The sequence below is a fragment of the Perissodus microlepis genome, chromosome 10, assembly GCF_051167445.1.
Source record: "Perissodus microlepis isolate ML-2025 ecotype Zambia chromosome 10, ASM5116744v1, whole genome shotgun sequence".
NCBI lineage: Eukaryota > Metazoa > Chordata > Actinopteri > Cichliformes > Cichlidae > Perissodus > Perissodus microlepis.
This window is the reverse complement of record NC_140470.1, coordinates 12,137,420-12,151,165: the sequence shown is the minus strand read 5'-3', so window position 1 is coordinate 12,151,165 and position 13,746 is coordinate 12,137,420. Positions and strand designations below refer to the sequence as shown.

General features: G+C 38.9%; 1 protein-coding gene across 3 annotated transcripts; it reads right to left on the bottom strand.

Moving 5' to 3' along the window:
- Nucleotides 1-14: 14 nt before the first annotated feature.
- grk1b (G protein-coupled receptor kinase 1 b) lies at nucleotides 15-13,689 on the bottom strand. 3 transcript variants are annotated; one of them, XM_084942063.1, is made up of 10 exons: nucleotides 13,109-13,689; nucleotides 11,872-11,944; nucleotides 7,960-8,020; nucleotides 2,828-3,540; nucleotides 2,231-2,358; nucleotides 1,905-2,062; nucleotides 1,554-1,637; nucleotides 1,136-1,260; nucleotides 846-1,047; nucleotides 15-735 (listed from the first exon to the last, which is right to left on the bottom strand). In XM_084942063.1, the coding sequence occupies exons 4-10, from the start codon at nucleotides 3,524-3,526 to the stop codon at nucleotides 452-454; spliced, it is 1,680 nt and encodes a 559-aa protein (XP_084798189.1). In that variant the 5' UTR covers nucleotides 3,527-3,540; nucleotides 7,960-8,020; nucleotides 11,872-11,944; nucleotides 13,109-13,689; the 3' UTR covers nucleotides 15-451. The 3 variants fall into 3 exon arrangements, with proteins under 3 accessions (XP_084798189.1, XP_084798188.1, XP_084798187.1); XM_084942062.1 differs by having other exon boundaries at nucleotides 11,872-13,689; XM_084942061.1 differs by lacking the exons at nucleotides 7,960-8,020; nucleotides 11,872-11,944; nucleotides 13,109-13,689 and adding an exon at nucleotides 6,621-7,933.
- Nucleotides 13,690-13,746: the final 57 nt, after the last annotated feature.

The window sequence follows — 13,746 nt, the reverse complement described above, 5'->3', positions numbered from 1 at the left end:
CAACTCTTGCCCTTCCGAAGGTTTTATTGATTGCTTTTAACTCTTCCATCTAAAATGTTTCCTGTAATAATTACTTAAATCCTGTTTCTTAATAATAAATACATAAAGAATAAAAACATATTACTACAGTGTCAATACAGATTACATTGCATGTGATTTCTATACAGTTAGCTTTTCTATAATTACTGAATAAAAATCTTACCAATGCAATTAGTGCAACATATGTTTTGACAACATTATATTTCAGCTATGTGTTATTTCACCATGCTGTACTTTTCTATATATTCTATAAATACTATAGATATTACATCATAAGTAGATAAAATATTTGCATGCAAATTCTACATAAATAATAACAATATAATATAAATTAAATACATCAATAACAGATTGTTGTACAAATTACTGATCTTAAAAATTAGAAGTATATCTGTTTTGCATCCATCTAAATTCAAAGCAGTACACATCCCCCTCCTTTGGCTTCCACATAATTAGGGTCAAGGTCATTGGGCAACTTCCCCTTCTCTCCCCAGATATTCAGCTCTCCAAACACACCAGTCTCAATCATTTCCTCCTGCCAGGGTATTGGGACGTTGCCAGATGAAAAGTCATTGTAGAACTCAGCGTCCTTGTCATCCAGGACCACCCCTTTGATTGTGCTGAAGGCCCCCACATCATCAATATCTTTGGCATAGACCATTTTAGGATCGGGGACAAATGGTGGAGGTAGCATTCCTTTAGATGAAACACAAGAGATAAACAAATGAGCATCTTTTTGTTGCATCGTTTTCGATAGACATGTAATTAGGAAATACGTGCGCTTGTCGATGATATTTTTTCATCACCTGCTTCTAGACGTCCCCAGTTAATGTCTTTGAAAAATGGTTGATTCTTGAGCTCTGCGCACTCGTTATTTTTGAAGCCCAGTCGTTTAGTCGGGTCCTTCTCCATCAGGCCCTCGCAGATGTCTTTGCATTCTTTGCTGAATTTTGGTGTGTAAGAAACTGGATCATTTAGAATTCTGCGAGCTACCTCTTCATTCTCGACCTGAAGAAACAACATTATATACATTTTATTAGGCACAGAGAACCGTCAAGAAGGACAAGCAGGAGAAGAGAGGATGTATGTAAAGCACCTTTTCTCCTCGTACTCTAAAAGGTCCTTTGGCAGCAATCATCTCATACACCGTGACTCCCAGAGTAAAGTAGTCCACAGAGTAATCATACTGCTTCTTCTGAAGCAGCTCTGGTGCCATGAAACCTGTATTAACATGTAACACAGTTTCACACACAATAGTCCAGAAATGCATATTGGTAAAGATGTTTGAGCTGGCAGCATTAACCTTAAGGCTACACTTTTTTCTCCAATATGATAGTTTTTACCACTCAGCCCTGAAAGGCTTATGTGGGCAGATGGGCATTCACCCAAGTTTGTGAATGCACAAACCCGAGAACAAGGGAACATAAGATTTTTAAATTGATATCAAAGGTGTATCTAAGGAGGCTGATAAGTGCAACTTTATCTTCAGGTATAACAGGAGTTAAATGACTTACCTGGAGTCCCAGCATATCCAGAAGTTGTATCTTTTCCTGGTGGAAGTTCAACAGCCAGACCCAAATCTGACAGGCGGACATGTCCTAAGTAAAAAGGCTTTGATTACAGCAGTAGCATATGGACACGAGTTTGGACATCATTTACCTACTACAGTAAGACACGCTGGTCATTTAGGGCTTTGTGATTGGGCGCTACCTGCATGTGATTTCTCTTTAAAAAACAAAACAACAAAAAAAACAACCCTAATCTCAGGACAGGTTTGGACAGAGATTAAAAGATTTTGGCAGTGAATTGACAATATAAACAGACAAATGGAAAACAGATTAAGTGTTGCAGACTTAATTCCTTACCTGCATCATCAAGAAGTACATTTTCTGGCTTCAGATCTCGGTATACGATTCTGTGCTGATGAAGGTGTTCCAGCCCACAGATGATCTGAGCTGTATAGAAACATGCTCTCTTCTCATCAAAACCAGGATTTTTTTCATCGACGTTGTACATGTGAAACCTGCAAGAAAGGAAATAATATTGACTTTTTTTTTACAAACTTATTTGTCGAGATGAGGGGAGCGGATCCTTCACCCATGTTAACTACAGAAACTAGCACGTCATAGCAAGTCATAGTGTTTAGGTTGATGTGTGCATATTTTTGCTGTAACTGATTTTGATCTAGCACCTTAAATCACCACCATTCATGATGGTCATAACCAGGCAAAGGTCTGTCTTGGTCTGGAAAGCATAAGCCAGCGTCACAATGAACCGACTGTGAACTTTTGCAAGGATGCGCTTCTCCACAATTGCTCCCTAAAGAGAAAATAAACATTAGCAAACATGATTAACGCAACAAAATCAAGAATGTGCAATGTCAGGAGGCCCTACATCTAATGTCAAGCCAAACAGATAATTTGTATTATTTTACTTCTATAAATTAATAATAGATTGTTATACACAGGTCCATGTAAGCCAGAGAGATCCATTGCCCCTTTTTCCCCTTATATGACATTCTGTCTTACTACTGCAGGAAACCTAGAGAAGCAACGAATACTATTCATAATGGCTTTTGTACACTTCAAAGGACGCTTTGAAGGTTAACTTTCTGATTCTGATTTCTTGACACGTTGCAGGTAAAGTACATAAAGCTATGTGCATGTGCAGCCTGTGCTGAGAGCAAATCAACCATTGCTGAAAACACCTGTTTAGCTGTATATGTTCATTACAACTCTGAATGCTTTCTTGACATAATGAGCCACTTTGTGAAGTCTTAGCATTTTACCTCATAGCCTTTGCGTTTCTTCAGCCTCTTTTTGTCTAGCTTCTTGTTCGCATACATTTTGCCTGTTGCCTTTGCCTGACAAGCAAACACTTCGCCAAAACCTCCTTTACCCAGTACCCGGAAGTCCATGAACCACTCTTCATCAAACGGCTGGCTCTCCATCCATTTGAATTGAGCAAAACGCAGGAAGTACATGCTGTTCTTAAAGCCATCTACGGCCACTTTTTCCAAGTGCTTGAGCAGCTGTTGTTCACTCTCCTTAAATAAGTCACCACGGACATTCTTGAGGTCTTCTTTAACTCGAATGATGGCCTTTTCCTCTAGGAAAGTGCAAAAATTCTTTGAAGCTGATTGATAGTATTTATTGCCTATCGTTTGAGCCTTCTGCAGTCTGTCCTTCTCTTGGCACACGACATATTCTTCAATGTCTTTCCACAACTCTCCAGCATTTTTATGGGTTGCATCACTCTCCAGATATTGCTGGAAGAGACGCTTGCCGATGGGTTGCTTGACACACATGCTGTCAAAGGTGGTGTCTAGTGTTGTTTTCATGTGTTCACAATTTCTGATATGTGGGAGTTTCAGTCTGGCACGCATCTTTTTGTCACGCAGCGCAGCTGCTGAAGCTCCATCCACGCTGCCACGGGCTGACACATAGGCAGAGTTTGCCACTACAGTCTCCAAGCCACCGATGTCCATGGCTACACCTTTGTCTGGCAAATGAAACCAAAAATGTCATTAAAAGTGCTGATAATAAGATTTTATTACATTAAAGGGGTAGCTAATGAAGATCAGTCTCTTTTGTAACACTGTCTTGAAAACTCTCATATCATTCACTAGACTATATTACAATTCTGCACAATTTTAAATAAATATTCTAACAAAAAAATAGAACCCATATTGCAAGTTGCAACAATGTTTAAAATACAAATAAAACAATGCAATGATTTTCATACATTCATAAACCAATATGCATTCACAATAGACCAAATAAAACATCAAATGTTTAAACTGAGAAAATGTACAGTTTAAGAAAAAAAAAAACTGAGGCAGATATAGATTTGATGGCACATCTCTATTGTAATGCTGTAATAGATGCAGTATGCAGTTTAGGACTGTCCTACTGAAATATGCAAGACCTTCCCCTGAAAGGACACCGTTTGGATGGAAGCATTTGTGGTGCCTTTCCAGATTTTCAAGCTGTTAATTCCATAAGCACTAATGCACCCCAGACCATCAGAAGTGCTCGCCTTCAAACTGAGAGCTGAAGACAAGCTGGATGGTGCCTCTCCTGTTTACTCCAGAGAATGTGACATCCATGTTTTCCAAAAGAGAATTTCAAATTTCAATTTCTCTGACCACAGAACAGTTTTGCATTTTCCTTGGTCCATTTTAAATGAGCATTGGCTCAGAGAAGAAGGTTACTTTTCTGGATCATGTTCACAAATGGCTTCTTTTTTGAGTGATGGAGCTTTAACTTGAAGTGTGTTCACAGACAGTGATCTCTGAAAGTGTTTCTGAACCCAGTCAGTGCTAATGCCTTTTTTTTTTAATGCAATGCTGCTAAGGGCCTGCAGATCACAGTAATCCAATATTTGTTTTTGGCCTTGTTCCTGGCATACAGAGATATCTCTAGATTTTGAATCTTCACAATTTTTCATTGAGGAACATTATTCTGAAATTGTTACACAATCTGCAGTCTTTTGCAAATCTTGGAACCTATGTCCATCTTTACTTCTGAAAAACTCTGCCTAAGATGTACTTTTTATATCCAATCAAGTTACTGACCTGTTGCCAGTTAACCTAATTAGTTTTTCAGTGTTTAGTCAGCTGTTTCTTTTTACTACCACTTAATGTTTCAGCATTTTGTTGTTCTCGTCCTAACTCATCACGATAAGGTTGAAGTGAATCAGAATAAGTTATCTTAGTGTCGGAGTAGCTGTGTGCCATCTTAAATTTAAGTAAACGCTAAACAATGATCCTAAAAATGTATTATCTGTTTCTATATCCATTTAGGTATGTTGTATGTAGGTAAGAATCATTGATGGTGAAAATATTAAAATGCTGTTATATATTCTGCACCCTGCTGTTAAAATGACAAAAGTGAATGATGAGGACTTCTGACAGTGCTAAACTTCGGGCGCTACAGCTGCATGACGATACAGTCACACAGGCAAAGGATTTCGGGGACCTGCATTTTATATAGACATAAATCTCTATATATTATAGAGTGATGTAGATGGTTTAGATTTATGTTAGGGGTAACATGAACTGCAAAATATGCTTTACGGATGCAGATATTAAAATTTCATATTAAAAGTATGACATTATTATTCCAAACATTCAATAGATTTTTTTACTCTATCAACGAATAAATCTATGCTCAACTGAAATATGAGTTTTGAGAACGACACAGATATTTGGTGATTTAAAAATCCAATTTTGTACACCGGTTTTCTTTCACACACATGAAGCAAAAACAGATTTTGCTAACATTTGGTATGGGTTCTTATTTATTTACTCATTTATGCTCTGACTGGCTGCTCAGATTAACTCATTCTTATGCTTGTGGCGTTGCAAACATTTATGCCCTCTGGTGGACAAACTATAAAACATCAACACTCATAACACGGTTGAAGCATGTTTCTTCTTCCCTTTCTTCCTTTCATCCATCCATCCATTCGCTTCCGCCTATCCTTTCCAGGGTCGCGGGGGGCGCTGGAGCCTATCCCAGCTGTCATAGGGCGAGAGGCGGGGTACACCCTGGACAAGCCGCCAGTCTGTCGCAGGGCCTTTCTTCCTTTATTATTTTTTATTTAACGGCTATCATAAATGCTGATAACAGTACATCGGCGGCAGATAGCTAACATCAATCAGTAATATCAGCTTGTTAATAAATTGAGCTCTAAATGTATTAGATGTATTTACTCTACAGTTCATGCGATTTATTTGTCCTTTGAATTAAGCTTCCTCTATTGCTAAGTGTTCGTCCAAAACCCTTTGATTGTTCACCATCAAAGACTAAAGATAAGATTAATTCATTAAACTGTAACGTCGGACGGTCTGATTTTATTTCTACTGAAATATATAACAAAACTAGGAAAATTTGCCCCTGCAGCTAAATGGGACAGGAAATAAAAAAGGCATGACTGGATTTGGCTTGACCTGGTACACTTCACAAATACTGTAACACTGATGTGATACTGCTGGCTGTGTCGTAGGTATCAACACCCTCCATAATTTAATTAATCTTGGTTGTTGATACAGGGGATTTACTTATACATGACCTCCTTGCTCTTAAACAGTTCTGTTAAGTAAATGTATGTAGCTATGCATATGTCGACCATAATATCCTATTAGAGCGATTAGAACATGCTGTAGGTATTACAGGTACTGCACTGCAGTGGTTTGTATCATATCTATCTAATAGACTCCAATTTGTGCATGTAAATGGAGAGTCCTCTTCACACACTGAGGTTAATTATGGAGTTCCACAGGGTTCAGTGCTAGGACCAATTCTGTTTACATTATACATGCTTCCCTTAGGCAGCATCATTAGAAGACATAGCATACATTTTCACTGCTATGCAGATGACACCCAGCTCTATCTGTCCATGAAGCCAGATAACACACACCAATTAGTTAAACTGCAGGAATGTCTTAAAGACATAAAGACCTGGATGGCCGCTAACTTTCTGCTTCTTAATTCAGATAAAACTGAGGTTATTGTACTCGGCCCTGAAAATCTTAGAAATATGGTATCTAACCAGATTCATACTCTGGATGGCATTACCTTGGCCTCCAGTAACGCTGTGAGGAACCTTGGAATCATTTTTGACCAGGACATGTCCTTCAACACACATATTAAACAAATATGTAAGACTGCTTTCTTCCATTTGCGCAACATCTCTAAAATTAGAAATATCCTGTCTCAGAGTGACGCTGAAAAACTAGTTCATGCATTTATTACTTCCAGGCTGGACTACTGTAATTCATTATTATTAGGATGTCCAAAAAACTCACTGAAAAGCCTTCAGCTAATCCAAAATGCTGCAGCAAGAGTACTGACAGGGACTAGAAGGAGAGAGCATATTTCTCCTGTTTTGGCTTCCCTTCATTGGCTTCCTGTTAAATCCAGAATTGAATTCAAAATCCTGCTCCTCACATACAAGGTCTTAAATAATCAGGCCCCATCTTATCTTAATGACCTTGTAGTACCATATCACCCTATTAGAGCACTTCGCTCTCGCTCTGCAGGCCTACTTGTTGTTCCTAGAGTATTTAAAAGTAGAATGGGAGGCAGAGCCTTCAGTTTTCAGGCCCCTCTTCTGTGGAACCAGCTTCCAGTTTGGATTCGGGAGACAGAAACTATCTCTACTTTTAAGATTAGGCTTAAAACTTTCCTTTTTGCTAAAGCATATAGTTAGGGCTGGACCAGGTGACCCTGAATCCTCCCTTAGTTATGCTGCAATAGACGTAGGCTGCCGGGGGATTCCCAAGATGCATTGAGTTTTTCCTTTCCAGTCACCTTTCTCACTCACTATGTATTAATAGACCTCTCTGCATTGAATCATATCTGTTATTAACCTCTGTCTCTCTTCCACAGCATGTCTTTTATCCTGTCTTCCTTCTCTCACCCCAACCGGTCGCAGCAGATGGCCGCGCCTCCCTGAGCCTGGTTCTGCCGGAGGTTTCTTCCTGTTAAAAGGGAGTTTTTCCTTCCCACTGTCGCCAAAGTGCTTGCTCATAGGGGGTCATATGATTGTTGGGTTTTTCTCTGTATCTATGAAGCGCCTTGAGGCGACTTTTGTTGTGATTTGGCGCTATATAAATAAAATTGAATTGAATTGAATTGAATGAGTGCCAATACAAATTTTTATCTGATGGTTCTATACAGCCACTGAATAATATTTCTGGCCCATTTAATTTTGAATGTAACTCTTTCAGTGCTATTTATAATTACTTTTCAGGTTTTAATTATTTTTATGCTTAAGTGTCACCAGCACTGACTTTTTAATGTACTGCAAAAGCAAATGTATTAACGTGATAACTCAGAGACGGGAGAGGAAGTCATGACAGTATTTCAAATTTGGTTAAAAGTTGAATTGATGTTACAAATATTTGGTGCTTACCTGGTAAATTTCTTGAACCGACACAGATGTACGCCGCAACTTAGCTTGTAGAAGCAAACAACTGGAAGAAAGTAATTTTAATGTATCATGTGACAGTTGAGCAAATCTCATTAGGCTACATTTTGCGTTAAAAGCAATAACTATTGTCACAATCAAAAAATGCACAATGGTTATTTAAAAAAAGATTTTACTTTATACCTAGGTACATGATGAACTCCAACTTACCTTGTTTTAAAGCAGCAAATTAAATCAGAGCTTGAGGCCAACAAATTAAATCCAATTGAACGGCATCCAACTTATATTTTCCTACTATTTTACCTGTTTGCCTTCTATTAATTAGAATATAAGCACTAATGTACAGCTCTGGCCTGTCGGTGTCTTGAATAAACCTGCTCTCTCCTCCTCTCGTCACTGTGTGATGTGTTGGACAGGTCAGTGTTTCAGGTTAAGGTTTACTTTGCACCTGAAATCCTCCTTGCTGGTGAGGATTACACCCTGACATTATTGGAGTGAGCAACTTGGCAGAAGCCACTGGTGAGTATTGGGGTGAGCATTTCAGACTATATTGTTATTTATAACTGTCCTATTTTCCTTGTCCAAGGTACATTTTCATATGTGAATCACACCAATGAGAATTAGTGAATATCATCATTACAAATTCCACAACAACAACACGGTGTATTGATTGGCAGAAGAAGCAGGCTGGAGAGAAAGAAAATGGATTATCTCCTCGGGGTGTATGCGAGAGCAAAACACCGCAGCATTTGTTAATGCAAACTTTGAGGAATGTTATTTCTGTATGACCTTAGCTTCATCAGTAAACGGGATTTATACTCATTATGTATTTGAATTCAGATCTTTGCAGAAGCATTTTAATGCGCTTGAACAGGTGAGAAAGAGATTATGTGGGCACATGGCAGGTGATAGGATTTGGCAGGTTGTTGGGGAAATGGAGAAGAAGGATTTAGATCATCTACCTAAAGAGGACAGAATAAACAATGAGTTGCTTGCACAGTGTAGCTGTTGGGAATATTGCCTTTGATTGAGCAGAAAAGTTAGTGTGTTGTAATACTATTCTTGTAATGTTGACTTAACTACACATTCACTACATTATGGGACTGCAAGAAATTGCATTTCTTTTATTACAAAAGTATTTAATATCAATATAAAAACTGTTACCCTATTGATCTTTGTGCCAAGAACAAATAAATGCATTCAGCCTTACAAAAGCTTAATTTTTTAATTGTTAATTTTTTGCATTATATGGGAGTGGCCCTTCATCCCTTTATTTGATAAGATAAGCAGAGAGGAATTTTTACAGTTCACGATCTGATGTGGTGGCATAGTGCAGCCACCACAGCACTAGTTCTGTACGACTATATAGTGGCTCGATAAAGAAATAACAGTAATAACAGAAATTCTGGGCCTGTTTGGCTGTTTTAAGTCTCACTGTGTGCATCAAAACGCCCTCGGCACAAATCCTATTTAAAAGGGTTTGAGGTGAAACCGTTTTTACTGTCACGTCTAATCCAGCTCTGTGATGAAAAACAAACAAACCCACCGACCCAGACGGGGAGGTTAATCAAATTAGTCCAAAGACCGTGACAGTCTAGAGGATCTGACCACTATGTTTTCATCTGTGAAATCAAAGTTGATGTCACAGAAATGATAATCGTCTGGAAAAACATCCGTCTTATCCGGGTTTTATGCTCATTCTTCCATTGTCCTGTCACGAGACAATTTGATCAACTACAATATATTCAATATTCAATACTACAATAAGACCATTTAATTAATTTTGTGTTAAGATCTCATTATATTTGCAGTGCACACGCTTTGGAGCTGTTAGAATATTCATGATCCTCACGCAGCTGAGCAGTAAGTGTTCTTCATCTGATTAAACAGAGATGTGATTAAAAACAGCAGTGGAAGTCACTGTTCTATCTCACGCAGTAATCTCTAATTGAGCTCAGCGGAGCTGCCCTGGTTACCTGGTGTTTCTAACTTTAACTCAATGACACACATTTTACAGTGAGGTCAGTGTCCTTAACAGAAAGGTAAATCTGTGTTTGCTGCAAAAATTCTAAAATGTAAACATATAAGTCAAAAGAGGATTTACATCCTTTAATGTCATTAAATATGTTGCCTAAAGTGTTCACTCAGCCATTCAAATCATTGAATTCAGGAGTTCCAATCTCTTCCATCAGTCACGTAGGCGTGCAGACTGCTCCTGAAAGCATTTGTTAAAAAAAATGGGTCACTCTCAGGACCTCAGTGAATTCCAGCGGGGATACCATGACAGGATGCCACATGTCCAACAAGTCCAGTTGTAAAATTTCCTCACTACTAAATATTCCACAGTCAACTGTCAACTCAGCCACAAAGTGGTAGGCCATGTAAAATCACAGTGCAGGATCAGTGAATGCTGAGGTGCATAGTGTGTAGAAGTCACTAACTTTCTGAAGAGTCAATCACTACAGACCTTCAAACTTTATGTAACCTTCAGATGAGCTCAAGAACAGTGCATAGAGAGCTTCATGGAGTCTGTTTCCATTAGTATTTATTTATTTATATAGCACATTTAATTACAACAGGAACGTTGACCAAAGTGCTGTACAAGAATACAAAATACCTAGTAAAATAACCTATAATATTGATACCAAACATCAAATATGAATTAACAAATAACTCTGATGCTGTATTAAAAGCCAGTAAATACAAATGTGTTTTAAGATAAGATTTAAAAAGATTGACAGTAGGAGCCTGTCTGATGTGTAGGGGTAAATTATTCCACAGCTTAGGCGCTACAACTGCAAATGCTTGATCGTCCCTATGAACCAGCCTCGACCTTGGTATGGCTAAAAGCAAAAGATCACTTGATCTAAGAGATCTGGTGATATAGTGAAGCAGCTACATCACCAAGCACAATGTTTCAGATGCAGTGGTGTAAAGCATGCCGCCAAAGGCCTCTAGAGCAGTGGAGATGTGTTCTCTGGAGTGATTAATCATGCTTCTTCGTCTAGCAATCTGATGGATAGGTCTGTGTTTGGCGTTTGCAATAAGAACGGTACTTGTCAGAATGCATTGTGCCGAGTGTAAAGTTTGGTGGAGGGGAGATTATGGTGTAGGATTGTTTTTCAGGAGTTGGGCTCAGCCCCTTAGTTTTAGTGAAAGGAACTCTTTCACAAGACATTTTGGATAATTTCATGCTCCCAGAAAAATTCCCATAAACACACTCCTAAACCTTGTGAAAGAAAGACTTGAAGCTGTTATGCCTGCAAAGGGTGGGGCACATCTTATTAAACCCTATAGAACCTATAGATTAACAATGGGATGCCACTCAAGTTTATATGCATGTGAAGGGAGACAAGCAAGTACTTTTGGAAATATAGAGTACATTTAGAATGGATGGAAACCTTTCTTTTAGTTTTTTTTTTTATATATATACTTTATTGATCCCCATGGGGAAATTCCTCTCTGCATTTAACCTATTCACTCAGTGAAGCAGTGGGCAGCCACTGGGCGCCCAGGGAGCAGTGTGTAGGGACGGTACCTTGCTCAGGGGTACCTCAGTGTAGCTGTTCAGGGAAACAGCTTTCAGTTTGGTGTATCTGACATACTATAGTATCATAAACCTTCTGAGTTCTGAAGACATGGATATTAACCAGAGCAATGACCTTAGTTATAGACACTATTTGAAGAAGCATTAAGATAAAGTCAAAAAAGTTGGCTTGAAGTTCTTACAGATTTATTGCCAATAATATAACACGTACACAAGTGTTCACAGCCTTTGCCACGATACTCAGGTGTATCCTGTTTATACGGATCATCTGACAATTATTTCTACAAGCTAACTGGAGTCCACTTGTGGTAAATTCAGTTGGTTGAACATTAGTTGGTAAATGCACATACCTGTCTATATAGGGTCCTATCGTTGACAGTGTACGTTAGAGCACCAACCAAGCCATGACGTCCAAGGAATTGCCTGTAGACCTCAGAGACAAGATTGTATAGAGGCATTAATCTGGGGAACTGTATGAAAAAAAAATCTGCAGCACTGAAAGTCCCAATGAGCACAGTAGCCTCTATCATCCACAAATGAAAGAAATTTGGAACCACTAGGTCTTTTTCTAGAACTGGCCTCCCAGCCAAACTGAGCAATTGAGGTAGATTGCTCTGAGATTGATTTCTGTTGTTTTAGTGTAACACTGGGGGCTGTGGGAGCACTGCAGTTTCAAATTCCTGTGTATGACCTGTACATATGGTTTTTAACAGTAAAGCTGACTTTGACTTTAAGAAGGACCTGTATTGGGAAGGCAACTAAGAACCTCATGGTCACTCTCACAGAGCTCCAGCATTGCTCTGTGGAGAACCTTGCAAGGCAAATGATGGACTCTCAGACCACAATAAACAAAATCTGGTCGGACGAAACAAGGATCAAATTCTTTTTCCTGGCCAATATCATCCCAGCACCACATCTCCATCTACAGTGATGGCAGCATCATTCTATGGGTATGTTTTTGTTTTGTTTTTTAGCCACAGGAACTGTGAGAAAAATGTCAAGGTTGGAAAAAGGAAGGAAAAAGACCACAGAGTGGGTCAAAGTTCATCTTCAAACCACCTTAAACACACAGAAATAATAACAAAGGAGTGGCTTTGCAACCAGAGCCCAGATTTGAACCCGACTGAACATCTTTGAAGAGATCTCAAAATAGCTGTGGAACAACACTCCCCATCAAACATGATGGAGCTTGAGAGGTTCTGCAAAGAAGAATGGGAGAAACTGCCAAGCTTGTAGCATCATACTATTTAAAAAAAAAAGTAATTGATGCTTCAACAACATATTGAACAAAAAAATCTGAAGTTAACTGTGTATTAGGTCAGTGTTTCCCAACCACCTTGCCGCGAAATGATCAGGTATGCCGTGGAAGATTATCTGGTTCCACCTTAGTACTGTAAGCAATCGGCGTGAATAACGGGCAGAACAATTACATTCTCTTCCACTAGAGGGCAGTGTAACTACCTTCTCTAATTAAATGGGTTGGCAACTTGCAGTAAAACAGAAGAAGACGAAGAATTAAAAAGTCATTCTGAGATGACGCAGTGCATAATAGCAATAGATAAAGTAGGAAAAAGTAGTCCGTCTGACCTGGGTCCTGGAGAAAATTCCGACCCAGATGAAGGCCCTTGCACGAGTAGTGTTCAGAAGAAAGCAAAAAGGTATACTGTGGGGACAAACCGAGCCAGTTCCGCTATACCTCGTGTGCGGGAAAAAATTATCAATATGCTTTTTGTGACATTTTTGTTTGGTGGTGTGCCTTGTGATTTTTCTAATGTGAAATATGTGCCGTGGCTCCAAAAGGTTTAGAAACACTGTCTTAGGTAATAGTTCCTATTTTTTCCTTTTAATTGTGGCTGGATGCAAGTAGCTCTGATAGGATTTATCCAAAAACTATCACATCAGGTAATTCAAAACAATGGGTGAACTGGTCATCTGGTCGATCCAGTCTAGCGCCAGCAATCGTTGATCCAATCACGTCTGTCTATTGTGACTGTTGTTAACCGAGCACAAAGATTAAGGACCAAATTCAGTGGCTGAGCAGAGACGCGTTACATGAACTACGTAGCACGCACCAGTAGAATCTCTAACGTGAGATGTTTAGGGGCCAGAAAAAGTGTACGATGAAATGTCAAGGCAGCAACATGCAACTGATGGATAGATATTTAACTATCCATCAGAGACATTCTGTTTATATTTTTTAATGTCCATTTATTTTATTTTAATTT

Bases quoted from the DNA above. Each gene is read 5' to 3' on its own strand.
- grk1b (XM_084942061.1), bottom strand. From the start codon at position 6,723: ATGGAAGAAAGCAGTCTTACATATTTGTTTAATATGTGTGTTGAAGGA. The intron at 3,541-6,620 runs GTAATGCCATCC...TTCATTTGCCAG, and splicing joins CAGCGTTACTGGAGGCCAAG to ACAAAGGTGTAGCCATGGAC. The intron at 736-845 runs GTGATGAAAAAA...TTTCATCTAAAG, and splicing joins CTGGGGACGTCTAGAAGCAG to GAATGCTACCTCCACCATTT.